Raw genomic sequence first — 14,099 nt, 5'->3', positions numbered from 1 at the left:
TTTCAGTTCTTTGAAAATCTCCGTTTGAGGCTCAGCATGGAAACAGTCCAGACTGATCACAGACGGATGGAAAGAGAGCTTGGCAAACATGTTGTCCTGATTACCGTGTTCCAATTACAGAAAATGCAAATGCATGTTGTTCTCATATTGTTCTCGGGTTATGAATTGAGGCTTTGCAGCTGCATCTACATTTTATTGTATATAAATAAATAGAAGTATTCTTTCTGACAGGCAGGCTGTCACATGGCTGGCTCTGACGACATGTTTATTTTTTCCCCCCTCCTATTTTTCTTTTTTCTTCCCACTGTCTTTCCATCCCTCAACATACAGGTTCAACTACAGGTCAACTCATTACCTCAGTACTAATGGCTTTTATGAATTTCTCAACTGGTTCGACGAGAGGGCATGGTATCCACTTGGCAGGATCGTGGGAGGCACGGTAAGGATTGACTAATTAAAAATCTCAGTGGCTCTCTCTCTCCACCTCGATCTCGGTCATTCACTAGGCATTCAGACTTCCATTACGACACCCAAATCTTTGACTTTATGACCTTCACCTTTTTATTCACAGTGGCAGGAAGTGGCACAGGGTTTTGTAAAGCTGTGGCATTCTTTGTCAGTACTTTGCAGAGAGGTGTTTTTACAGCATGACCGCTCTGATGTGAGAGCTGTAGAGACTTTCAGGAGACAGATCTCCGCAGCTGCTGCAGCGGCCATTTAGAACAGACGATATACAGCTTCTCATCTAGAGCAGGCCCTGCGGGTTGTGGGAGAAGAAAAGAAGGTCTGCAGAAACCCATAAAAATGCGTCTTCCTCCCTTCACCCTTTTTCGTCTTTCCTGTTCAGTGCTCCAGTTGTCCTGGTTTGATATTACATGCGGGTTTAACTGCACTATTTCTGGTTTAGACAGGCAAGGAGTATAGCAAATCTTAGATCATCTTTCACTTTGAAACCTTGCTTCATCTACTAATGAAATCTACATGTACTAGTGTGTCCCAAAAATAAGGAATATTTCATTTTATGGCGATTTTGGATGCAGTTTTGCGTCAGCCAGCAATCAATATTGGTTGATAACAGCAATGTTTAAAAACAGACAATGTCAATTACATCCTGTCATTCAAAAGTGTGTAGAAATATGTGCGAGGCCGTTAACCAGCAACTCGGGTTGAGCGTTAAGAAAATTTCCTTTGTCTTGAATTACTTTGAACTGGGTGACAATGACAGCAGAATTTTAATTTATAAGCTTTGCACTGCTAGAGTTCCACCTTTAGTTCCACCTTGTTAGCTTTAACAATCATTTGACAGGACATTTCAGCCAGACATCACAAAAGCTCAAGACCCTAGAGAGTAATGAGTTTATCTTGCTGGCTGATCAACCGTTGTCCATAGTGGAGGACTCGGGCTTCCGGCGACCGCTGATACACCTCGCTTCTCGCTACACGATACCAAGTCAGTGTTATTGGATATAAAGCATTGTGGCAGATCAAATTCACAGAATGACTTAGCAATGAGATAAGATACAACAGATAATCAGATGCGAGCCTAGAGAAATACAAATAACTAGCCATGAACTGCGCTAGACTAAAGCCATGAACTGCGCCAGAGTAGCGCCACAAGCGAACTGCGCCAGAGTAGCGGCATGACAGACACTGATCTCACTGCTGTTCATGGCTCATTCCGTCCAGCTTGGCCGTCCGTGAAGACAACATATTAAGAAACATGGGCATGTTGATTCAGCAAGAATAAAGTTATTTGTATTTCTTTCATAGTATAATTAGTATAATTAATTATTATGATGAAGTATAATTAATTATTTGTAATTTGAAACAAGGTATGGTGCCATATGTCATTTTTAAATAATCATACATCAATATCTGTGTATCTCTAATGTCCGTTCTGCAGCATTGCAAGGAGAAACATTCTCCAGCTGCATTATTGTCTAACCAATGACCATAGGTGATTACACACATGACCACTCACCTGAACGAGACTGCAGAAACATGTTCAGAAAGCCAAGCTGTGAGGGAAATTTAAATTGCCCTCAGTGCCTGTTTGTAGTCAGAAGAAACCGATTTGGCTTAAACAAATGCAACATGAAGGAAGCATTGAAAATGTCTCAGGAGTGTTTTAAAGGAATATAGATTAGTGGCATGTATAAGAGTACAGTCCATAGGGATTTCATACCAAAAGGCCACATCGTAATAATGTTTCATCTTTGAGGGGATTTTGACTGGCCTGCATGTGCACATTGATAGTCTGGTCACTCTGGAAGGTTTCAGTGTTGTCTAATGGAAATTGTGCCAAGAAGAGGATGCTTTCCCTTTTACTCTATGAAGCATGTCTTCTTGCGACATTAAAAATGACCGTCAAAGTAAAATAATGCCCCATAAACTGCCAAATGTCTCTCAAACTGCTCAGTTCTTGCGAGTAAAATGATTTGGGTTGTTTCTAATGCTCATCCTCCTTGCGTATTTCTCCAGGTGTATCCAGGTCTCATGGTGACTGCAGGTCTAATCCACTATCTCCTGAACCTGCTCCATGTGACCGTGCACATCCGTGATGTGTGTGTTTTCCTGGCTCCGATCTTCAGTGGCCTGACTGCCATCTCCACCTTCCTGCTGACGAGAGAGTTGTGGAATCAAGGCGCCGGGCTGCTGGCTGCCTGTTTCATTGCTATCGTTCCCGGTTACATCTCTCGCTCCGTAGCAGGTTCTTTCGACAACGAGGGCATCGCCATCTTTGCTCTGCAGTTTACTTACTACCTTTGGGTGAGCTTCAAAGCAAACACTGCTCATTCTCTCACACTCAGGCTGTCTGCTGTCTTTTCTGAATCACTCCTTCACTTCTACTCTTCTTCCTGTCTTGTTAAATAGGAAATAATTCTTGCTTTTCAAGAATCAAAGATTCTAACTTCAAAGATATTTGACTCCCAGGGTATTTAGTACCAATATTCAAGGTGGTGTACATTTCCTTGCTTTCTATTCAGTACAAAAGCGTGTAGAGATTCAAATTCAAAATGGAAGAAAGATTTTGCTGCTCGATTTAAATGAATTCCTAGTGAAGCTTAAATGTGCCGTTTCTATCCCCCTAATTGGTCTCTTAGCAGTGTGCACTTTGTGTTTACACTTTACTTCTGCCGAGGTTAATCTCATATTTGATTTTGACCGCTGCAATTAGCACATCACTGACAAAGAATCCAAACTGTCTGTTCAGTGTTGTCTTCTGTACAAAAAGTGTGTCCTTTTACTGTAGGAGAGAATTTTTTTGGAAAAAAAAAAATAATAATGAATAAGCAGTCATGTAGTCTGACTAATGTAAAAGTCAGTAAACATCCCAGTATCCGTTTAGATTAATATCAGCATCAGTCTTCATCATCATATCTTTGTAGTTGTACTTAAACTGGGACTTTTCTCTTTCAGGTGAAGTCTGTGAAGACTGGATCGGTCTTCTGGGCCATTGGCTGTTGCCTCTCCTATTTCTATATGGTAAGTGTTATATTGTTTATTCTCTCTGAGCATTGTCCTGTAATGTCTTTACATTTAATTGCACTTTGTGAGAGCAGATAGGACCAGGTGCGTCCAAGAGCCACATCTCCTCATTTTACACCCGAAATATATAAACTAAACAAAAAAAAAATCAGCGTTCATCAGTGGCATTAATTAAAAGGAGCCATAAATGAAGCCTGCGAGTTTTCTTTGGTGACAGGAGGCAGTGCCCATTAATGACAGTTCTGTCCTCTTTTTCTCTTCACTTTTTCAGAACAACAAGAGCTAGCATTGGCACAATGCCATGTGCTTTTTAAACCACACAGATTCAAGATGAGAATTTTAAACCATGAACTTAGTTCAAACTGCTATTAAATGGACATCAGCCTGATTTCCACAATCAGCAGGTTTTTTATTCATGTAATCTCTTTCTAAACTTCAAAAATAAAACACGTATCATAGGGCAGCTGTGTGCAAAATAAGAGTTTAATATATATATATGTGTGTGTGTGTCACAGATTCTTGATAAAAGAAGTCTTGGCTTGAAATTGAAGAGCATTACTGAGTGTATGACTATTTTATTAACTCTGCCCATTGAGAAACTTCAGTGTCAGTTAGATCTTTTTCTGCTTTCTCAAGGGGGCTAATTCTTGTTTAGAAAAACTAAGCATCGTGACTTTCTCGGCTGTCACACTGCTTTTCCTTTCATCAGCTGTGTTAGAGGCAGCCCCGAAGACCTTCTTGTTCTCTGTACTTGCAATTCTTTTACAATACAATTATCCGTTAAAGCTGGGAGGCTAGTCACTCTTGTTGACTGTTAACTAAAGCAAGGCCTTATCTAATCATAGACTGTTTGTCTCTCTGACAAAGGTGTGCACTTGTTATCTCTTCATCTTGCTTTTGCTGCACTTTCTTCCAAATTTCATCTAACAGACTGGAGAGGCTGCTATTGCTGTACACACTGTACCTACGCACAAGGCCGTCGTGCCACCTCAGATCCTTTATATATAGTCTTTTTGTCTAGCTGTTCCATCTTGTCTAGCTCTTCCACTTCTGCGTGCAAAGAGGTGGTAAGAGTGCAGAGTGTCCACAAAATGATTATTTATTTATTTTTATTTTTTTCAATATTCATATAATATTCTGAACACAAATACAAGTCACTCTTTACGATACAAAAAGCTGATATTATAAGCAAGCTCACTGGGGCCATCCTTAAAAATATTTTGGTTTGCAGTAACAGTAAAAAAAAAAAACAAACAAAAAAAAAAGGGTCGGTAGGTAGGTCTATATATTTTTTATTTTCAAGTTTCAATTAAAAAAAAAAGAACAATTTTGGTGATGGTGATTTATGTAGGTATGAATTTAAACAAGTTAGCATATTGTGACGTCACTGACTGGGTCTTCAACCCTTCGGGCGCATCATTGCAAACCTCATTTTGATGCAGGCTATATAGACCACAAACAAATCAAAATCTTTGTCAAAAACATGTTTATTGCATGAATTTCTGGTTCATTCATTTGAAGAAAAAAAATGTAGTGGTTAGAAAAAATTTAGAAAAAACATTTTAGTGGTTTCCATCAAGTCAGTCGACACGGTCACGGTTAGACTAGACGGGAGAAGGCATGGGAAAAGACCTGGACACAGTTTTTCCAGAACTTCCTGCCAAGTTAAAGTGGTGTCGAGCTGTTTTAATGAATTTTTTAGATGTATTATGTTGCCCAAACCCCTATGACTGGACGGTGGCCGCGAACAATTTGTTTACTGCAGCCGCAGCCATCATTACCAAGCGCGAACCGTTGACTCTGACAGTGAATGAGAGAATGAGACGAAGCGAACGCACAGGCCAGAGTGTGACATCTGTTAACCAATAGTGTAAACATAGATGACGTCACGGGTTTTTATTTAAAATAAAGAATGTAGCCTTCGTGTTAGTTGTTTGAAAAGTAAAAAAATAAAATTGGTCGGTCTTAACGCAAATTAACAAAACCGGCAAGTCGGTCGGACTTAAAGCAGATATATATATATATATATGAGTCGGTCCTAAATTGACAGGGTCGGTCGGGTTACGGCAAACGAGAATATTTTTAAGGATGGCCTGGTTTACAGAGAGATGTTATAATCACGTGATCATTATTGCACCTTGTTTGCTGCTCCTATTTGGGGTAGTTAGTTGACGTTCAGCTTTACATTAACATCCTTTGTGCATAAATAAGCAAGTTACTGAGTTTTAGACGTCACCTACAATCTGTCGTTTTGGCAGCGTTGATCCAACTGATCCACTTTTGATCCATCAGTTGGATCAGTTGATCCAACAGTAAAGCTCCAAACCAGCCTTATCTGTTCTGTTATCTCCTGAGCTCTGATGCTGCCTGCAGGGTGTTTTTCTCCGTTCTGCTAACTTTATTCTAATGCTGAACGTTGCTGCTGTTTTTCCAGTGACCTGAATTACTTTTTAATAAAACACTTCTAAAACCATTTGCAGTTGTTTAGTTTATTGTACTGAGGTTTCCAGTGCTGGTGCCACCATTCAGTACTCTTATTGTGCATAAAAAGCAATCTGCTGTTTAGCTTTTCTTTTTTTTTTTTAGTGTTTAAAACTTGCACAAGAGAAACTCCCACATGGCTACGTCTACTGTTAGATGACTTGCTTTATGTTTTATGCTACAGACCATCCTGATATTTGTAACAATTGTTTCCGAATCTGATATTGGACCGATGCGTGGACTGGATATAGGATTGGTTCTTTCTGTAGAAAAAAGAGCAGTTATTTGTACCATAGGCTTCAACACGTACTCAGTACCTCTAACCAACAGGCTGTAGGATGAAAGACTAGACTTTCTAGTGTACACCACTCAAAAATGTACACTCTCCTGCACCTAGCTGAATGGGTTGAGTGCTTTGTGTAGATCTATAGTGTTGAGGTGTGTGTGTGTGTGTTACAGGTGTCTGCGTGGGGAGGCTATGTTTTCATCATCAACCTGATCCCGCTGCATGTGTTTGTTCTGCTGCTCATGCAGCGCTACAGCAGGAGGCTTTATATTGGTGAGTCAGCGCTCCATGAGTGTACATGTGTGTGTCTTTATCGTTTGAGATACACTACCACCTACACACACCTCACACAAACATGGAATATCTTCAGTCTTCATTTGCAGTAGTGAAAATGGTTGTGGTGTTCTCATTCTCTCCTATATTTTTATTTCACACATACACATGTGAATGGAGGACAAAGCTTCATGTTGCTTGCTGTGCTCAATTCAGTGTCTGTTCGGTTTTTATCGAGTCATCTTGCTGCAGGGAGAGCAAAATGTATCCAAAACTGGACTTTTTAATAGCACACATTTTTCCACCTACTCCTCTGCCTCTCATAACCAATTAGACTGACAGCTTCTTACAACTTACCACAAAACGGATCCCAACTGCCTAAATTGGGGTTTCTATTATAAAGTTGCATTGTTACCTGCACAAACGGCAGAGGCGTAGGACTTTTCTGAGAAGCAAATCGTTATTTGAGTGTTTTTTGTTTTGATTGATGGCCTTGTTTTAAAGAAAGTGTGTGGGCTCTGCAGTGCTTGAATGGTGGACCAGGATAGCGCCGCTTTCTCCTGATAATTCTGTTAGGGCTTTCATTATCCCTCCCCTCATGGCTCTGTGGTGTAGTGGCCCAGCTGCTGCAGTCAGAAATGGGCTCAGTGATGGATGCTGGACATTAGCCTCATCAAACACTGTTCCACAATACTCTTTTTTTTTTTTTTCTTCTTCTTCTTTTTTCCCCCCGGAGTGCCACAGAACAGGTGCTGCATCTGGCTCCCCAAAGCGTTTCAGTTACACAGCACTTCTGTTTAGCTTGCTAATAAATTAGACCAATTTGGATTAAGTAACATTTCGGTGGCTCCAAGATCTGGGCAGATATTTCAGAGTGCTTATGATAACACTGTGCTTCCAAAAGCTGTCTCTGGATGATGCCTCTCAATGCTAATATTAGAATTTAGACCAAGATGGAGAGAGCACCAGGGAATTAGACCTTGAATATTGCTGCTTAATTTAACATCTCATTTGAATCGACATTTTGTAATGCAATGTGACCTCTCTCTTTTTTTTTTTACAGTGGGATTTGGTAAGAACTGTGGCCTTTGTATAGATATCAGAATGTTAAACCAATTCTGAATAGGGGTGTATACCTTAGGGACAGGAACTGACTGAGTGAATATGGAGCCTGGAATGGTTCCATTATACATTGTTCTTCTACAGCGATGGTTCTGTTAAACACATGTAGCAGGCATCCTGAAGTAAGAGAGATGACCCTTAACACTGAGGCTTCACATAATACAAATCAATTGATTAGCACCATAGAACACAGGTCTGGCCTGCAGTATGAAAATAACCAAGTTATAATGTAGATGGCAGCATGGCAGTGGTGCCTCAGTGGTTAAAGCTCTGGGTTACTGATCAGTAGGAGTAGTTCAAGCTCCAGCATCACTAAGCTGCCACTGTTGGGCTCTTGAACAAGGCTCTTAACCTTCTCTGCTCCTGGGACACTGCAAAGCTGCACTACAGATCCACCATTTTTTTATTTAGGATTATTTATTATATATTTATTATTCAGGATTTGAACCATCTGGAGTACTACCCCATTAGTGTAGTGAAATGGACGGAGATTAAAGATTTTTTCCCCCATTGATTGGAGACTGGGGTTTGGTCTGTTAGCGATCTTCAAAGCCAGCTCAGTATTTTGTACAGAGAACACTTCTGTTATATCTGAAATTGTAGGACTCTGAAACTGGCCCATAATCTATTTGAAACCAAGTGCTAGGTTTATTATGCTACTTTCACACCTGCAGTGATTTAACCACTTCAAGTCTGTATCTGGGCACTGTATCATGGCTGACCCTGTGCTCTGACCCCAATTTCCTAACAAGCTGAAATCTGAAGAATTTCACACTGCTTTAATATATATGTGATAAAGTTGTTGTCTAATTTTGTTCTTTTTCTTCACCACTGATGATGATATTATTATTATTATTATTATTAAGTGCAATGTGCTGTTTTGGTTCATATTATGCAGTCCTATACTTTCCCACAGTGCAATAAATATTTATATAACAAAATAATGTATTCTATATAAATTTGTCTGAAACTGAAACTATTAGATTCTGCTTCATTTACAATGAATTAACAAATTAAATCTAAGTTACCCTGTTCCAACATTTTGGCACTGGTGCAAGCAAGGCAAGTTTTGGCACTAGTGCAAGCATGCCAGCCCAGTTTGTAGATGATTCAGAGCTTAAGGCCCAGCCTTCCAGTACAGGGCCTGTCTGATTCCTCCTCATTCACTCTACTCACTGCTGTTTCCTTCTGCCTTTCTGTGCTGAAATTCAGATTGAACACAAAAATGGAGTGAGATGAATTGCTCTGCTTCACCAGTTTGTCACACAGATGCTCTGCACTTTCATACGCATGCGTGTGCATGTGTCTGTGTTTTGATAGGATTATATGTATAAGTTATTGCACTCTCTTTCTCTCCCCCCCCCCCCCCCCCCCTTACAGCTTACAGCACGTTTTATATTGTGGGCTTGGTGCTGTCCATGCAAGTCCCATTTGTGGGCTTCCAGCCCATAAGGACAAGTGAGCACATGGCTGCAGCAGGTAAGATTAATTCTAGCTGCCAAACGAAACACTTCAGAAATGTGAACTGAACCTTGCCTAAATTTCTGAAGCTGGCAACTCGTGCCACCATGCTGAGTTTGTGTGGGTGTGTGTGTCTCTGCAGGTGTCTTTGCCCTCCTGCAGGCATATGCCTTCTTGCAGTATCTCAAGGACAGGCTGACTAGGCAGGAGTTCCAGACCCTTTTCTTTCTTGGGGTGTCACTGGCCGCAGGGGCGGTTTTCCTCACGGTCATCTATCTCACCTACACAGGTGAGTCTGCAAAATATAACACATCATACGTCTACTTTTTTTTTTTTTTTTACATTTTTTTTTTCCTGTCCTTCATGTCTGTGCCTTTTGAGAGTCATTTGCTTCAATTGTCCATCCTCAACAACCCTTTATTAATCACATCAATGCCTGCAACAAGCTTATGAGATCTCATTAGGGCCGGTTTGCTTTATTTTCTGTTTTGCATTTACACCGAATACAGCCTCCCAGTGGAAATGACTGGAAATTGCATTGGGCATTGTAGGAGGTATTAGTCTGCTGAAAGCTATCCAAGCTGCTTTGCCTCTCAGGAATCACTGAAGAGGTAGAGCCGTTGTGTTTGTTGATTGCGACTGTTTTATGTTCCTGTTGTCTGTGTTTTCAGGCTACATTGCACCTTGGAGTGGTCGTTTTTACTCCCTGTGGGACACTGGGTAAGTGGAATCTGTTTTTTTTTTGCATGCATGTGAGGATCTGCAGCTGCTTTCTTTTAAACCGAAACATCAGAAACAGGCGCTGACTTTTTCATTTAGGCCTTTATTCCACACAATGACATGCAGGATTCCTGTGTGGATTTACAGCCCAGTCAGACATCTGTCACCGATAATAAGCTCTGTTTGACTACACAGTTCCTTTTCCAGTATGTTCACCTTGGAAATTGCTCATCATTAGTTATATCAATATAATATCGAGTGATGGAATAATTACATTTATGGCAGTCTTAAATGGAGTATGGCTGCAGGGGTAGTGGGGTGGAATTTTCAAAAGCGGCTTTCTGTGATTCAGGTAAGAGCAGGAGAGAGAGAGAGGTTATGTCAGGAGATAATGATCAGAAGCGAGGACCAGCATTACATGGTCTGCTGGTACATTTAATGCCCACAGAGCCCTCTCTGATAGAAACTAGAGAAAGAGAACAGTACTGGATGTGTGTGTGTGTGTGTGTATATATATATATATAAGATAGAGATTGTTTAACTTGGTGAGTTAGTTGGCTCATTTAGCCAAGTTTGCCCTCCTTTCCTATAGGAAGTAAGCAGGGAGTCTTTGATACATTAAGGCAGTTTGATGTTGAAGTGCTGGCTTTGCAGTTAAGTATGCAGCTTTCTTCTTCAAAGAGCCATTTCCCTTGTGTATTTGGACCATGAATTCATTGTTTCAAATGAACACTCAAGGTTAAGGAAACATTGCAAGTCAACTCAGGGGCACTAGGAGAAATGATGCGAAGCGAATTATAGCATTATACACATTCCAAACCATACGCTCTTCTCGATTTTGTACTCTTCAGATATGCTAAGATCCACATCCCCATCATTGCTTCGGTATCAGAGCACCAACCTACCACCTGGGTCTCCTTCTTCTTTGATCTTCACATCCTGGTGTGCACGTTCCCAGCAGGGCTTTGGTTCTGCATCAAGAACATCAACGATGAGCGTGTTTTCGGTGAGAACTCGGATAACGGTTACCATTTACAATGCTCAACTAGCTGGTGCAAAGTGAGTTGCTAGAACTTCTGCAATCTGCCTCTGCAGGTAAAATAGGTGTTATGAAGTGACAGTGAAGAACCCAAGTGTGGTATTTGTGTAGCCTAGTCTGCCAGGTGATCTAGTCTGTTAACACATATTTATTCATACTGTCTTTCATGCAGACTTTAGCTTCAGCAGATACATCTCAGGGCGGAAAGCAATAAAATCCTTTTCATCAGACTGTATTGAGCACAGGGTATATTATATCTCGTGTGTGTATATAAAAATATCAGAAGCAAGCTAAAGACGATATTCAGGCACTTCTTGTTTATAAATGAGGAAGCAGTTTCTGTAGTTATTTGTCTGCTCAAAGACACTTTTGCTGAAATTTACAAGGTATCACAAAGAGAGTTTACTGTCTCATAATCATCACTGAAACCACCCAGAGAACAGATGTACAAGAAGAAGGGTTTTGGTGAATAAATAAAATATCACTGTGCTACAAACTTGTGCAGCTTCTGTGCATGGTTTGTGATAGATTTAAGAATCCCATGGCTGTATATGTGTGTTTTGTTTTTTAAATTATGTCATAGTTGAACTTGATGGAACCCCGCAAAGTTTTTTGATCACACTGACAGCACATTATTTCTCTCATCATTTATGCTGTACTCTGCTGAATGAATAAATCAGCCTTTAAAGATGTTTATATTTTTGCCTAAGGTAGATGCTGTATAAGAAAATAAATAATTTCTATTAGTACATTAATTTGTAGTGTACATTACTAACATCTTTTAGCACTGTCGTCCCCCAAATAATCCTTTAAAATGAGGAATTTGCATTGCCTGGCCTAAAAAGAAAAAAAAGTCTGGACAAAACGATGTCTGATTTTTCCTGAAATACTCGTTCACAATTTGAGCCTGATGAATCCTGACATTATCGTCTTGGAGTATGCCCGTGCCACCAGGCAAGAGAAAAAAAACCCTGGCTATTCAGTATATTCAGGTAGTTAGCTGTCTTCATTCTTTAGGCACATGATGTTGCTGATCCAACCCCAGATCATAACACTGCCCCCACAGGCATGTATAGTAGGCATTAGGCACAATGGGTGCATCACTTCAGCTGTACTCTCCTCTTACCCTGATGCACCCATCGCTCCGGAACAGGCTAAATCTGGACTCATCAGACAACATAACTATTCTATTGCTCCAGAGGCAAATCTTTGTTCCATAGTAAATGGAAGCCTTTTTTTGTTCTTATTAGCCTCAATAATAAGAAGAGTCCTTAAGGCTACACAGCTTTCATCCCAATCTCTGTAGCTCTCTTCACATTAGTTCTCTTCACATTTACTCACTCACATAGCTGAGAGTCTTAATGTTTTTATTTTTCTCCTTTGTTTTTTTTTCTCTTCTGATTACAATAATTTCAAATTTTTTAATACATCCACATTTCTTCCTGGAGGATGATGGTTGGCCACTACAATCTTTAGTTGTTCTCTTTGCATGATGCAGGCTCATATATGACTAGCTTTTCATTTCTTAACCAGCCATGACTGCAATCACTGCATCAGTTAAGGTCGATTAACTTGCTACCTGAACCATATTAATCACTGCAGTAATTACCCACTGAAAGGCTCTTACCTATATGGTTAGTTCAATCCAGGTAGCGTGAGTGATGTTTTATAGGTAGGGTTGAAAATCATTAAGTTTCTCACTCTCGGCTCTTTGCTGCCCTCTAGTGGCTCTGTATGCCATCAGCGCCGTGTACTTTGCGGGCGTTATGGTGCGACTCATGCTGACGCTGACTCCAGTGGTGTGCATGCTATCAGCCATTGCTTTCTCCAGCGTGTTCGAACACTACCTTGGAGACGAAACGAAGAAAGAGAAGCCACCAGCAGAAGACAGTAGCGACGAAGATGACAAGAGGAACTCAGGAAATCTCTATGACAAGGTAAAAGGGACCTCACATTTGTTCATTCATACTGTTATGGAGCCATCCAGTCCACTGACATACTTTAAAAATACTGTTGTTTTTTTCCTCTTTTTCCCTGCTTGTTAAAATTCTTGGTGACTGTGTGCCTGTTTGCAGCCTTTGGTTTTAAATGTAATTTGAGGTGTGTGTGTTGTCATGGCAGGCAGGGAAAGTGCGCAAACACATATCTGAGCAAGACCGACAGGAGGAGGGCCTGGGGCCCAACATCAAGAGCATAGTCACCATGTTGATGCTGATGCTGCTGATGATGTTTGCTGTGCACTGCACCTGGGTCACCAGCAATGCCTACTCCAGTCCCAGCGTAGTGCTAGCTTCTTACAACCATGACGGGTTAGGACACTAATTCAGCCTAAAATCCTATTTATGTCTTTCTGTCGTTCTTTTAAACTTTGTTTTTTTTTTTCTGTCTTGACCAGCATGAAGGCTGGTTGTGGTATACACAATAACAACTGGTCTTGATTTACATTTTGTGTCCCTCTCGAGCAGGTCAAGGAACATTTTGGATGATTTCCGCGAGGCGTATTACTGGCTGAGGCAGAACACAGACGAGCACGCACGGGTCATGTCATGGTGGGATTACGGATATCAGATAGCGGGCATGGCTAACCGAACTACACTGGTGGACAACAACACCTGGAACAACAGTCACATAGCGCTGGTGAGAAGTGAAGAGTGATCCATCATCAACACCTGGGATTATAGGAGTTTAATGGGAGTGATAGAATGACCGCTTCAGAGACTTTCAGGTCCATGATTACATCTGAAATAAATATATCCTTAAGTATGAAGCGATGGTTCATATAGTTCATATAGAGTATGTGGGGAAAATCTGCATAAATGAATAGTTCTTTGATGAAGAACAGGCACTTCCTGTTTAAAAGGAAAGAGAATTATAAGATGACAGATTGCTGTGTAGGATGTCAGGGTTGGCCAATTGGAGAGAGTAGAGATGTGCGTGAAAATTAGTGTAGCTTCTGTCTCGTTTGTGTTTTCTAGCATTGCTTGTTTTCCTCATATTCATTTGTTTTCTCGCTAAACAATGAAATTAAACAAATGGTACAGAGGTGTAAGAACTGCTTGTATTACACATGGGGGCTAATGCAATTGAATGAATAGAAATGAATTAATTCTTTAGGAGCTAGGGATTTCAGTCGTACCATTTGTTCTCCGGGAACTCCAACGCCACTGCTTTCTCGGAGATTTTATTGCATTCGAAGTCCGTATGCGAGTGCCAGTGCACTTTTATTGC

General features: G+C 40.6%; 1 protein-coding gene across 1 annotated transcript in view; it reads left to right on the top strand.

The window, feature by feature from the left end:
* Positions 1 to 14,099, top strand: part of stt3b (STT3 oligosaccharyltransferase complex catalytic subunit B) — a 31,296-nt gene that overhangs the window by 15,759 nt on the left and 1,438 nt on the right. The window contains exons 2-12 of the mRNA XM_027150022.2: positions 331 to 439; positions 2,482 to 2,769; positions 3,421 to 3,486; positions 6,430 to 6,529; positions 9,032 to 9,130; positions 9,255 to 9,401; positions 9,784 to 9,832; positions 10,684 to 10,838; positions 12,597 to 12,808; positions 12,993 to 13,180; positions 13,337 to 13,508. Of these exons, the coding sequence (XP_027005823.1) occupies positions 331 to 439; positions 2,482 to 2,769; positions 3,421 to 3,486; positions 6,430 to 6,529; positions 9,032 to 9,130; positions 9,255 to 9,401; positions 9,784 to 9,832; positions 10,684 to 10,838; positions 12,597 to 12,808; positions 12,993 to 13,180; positions 13,337 to 13,508 (1,585 nt within the window). The remainder of the gene's footprint in view (positions 1 to 330; positions 440 to 2,481; positions 2,770 to 3,420; positions 3,487 to 6,429; positions 6,530 to 9,031; positions 9,131 to 9,254; positions 9,402 to 9,783; positions 9,833 to 10,683; positions 10,839 to 12,596; positions 12,809 to 12,992; positions 13,181 to 13,336; positions 13,509 to 14,099) is intronic.

The sequence above is a fragment of the Tachysurus fulvidraco genome, chromosome 3 (genome assembly GCF_022655615.1).
Source record: "Tachysurus fulvidraco isolate hzauxx_2018 chromosome 3, HZAU_PFXX_2.0, whole genome shotgun sequence".
In the NCBI taxonomy this organism is placed as follows: Eukaryota; Metazoa; Chordata; class Actinopteri; order Siluriformes; family Bagridae; genus Tachysurus; species Tachysurus fulvidraco.
This window is presented reverse-complemented; position numbering and strand designations above follow the sequence as displayed.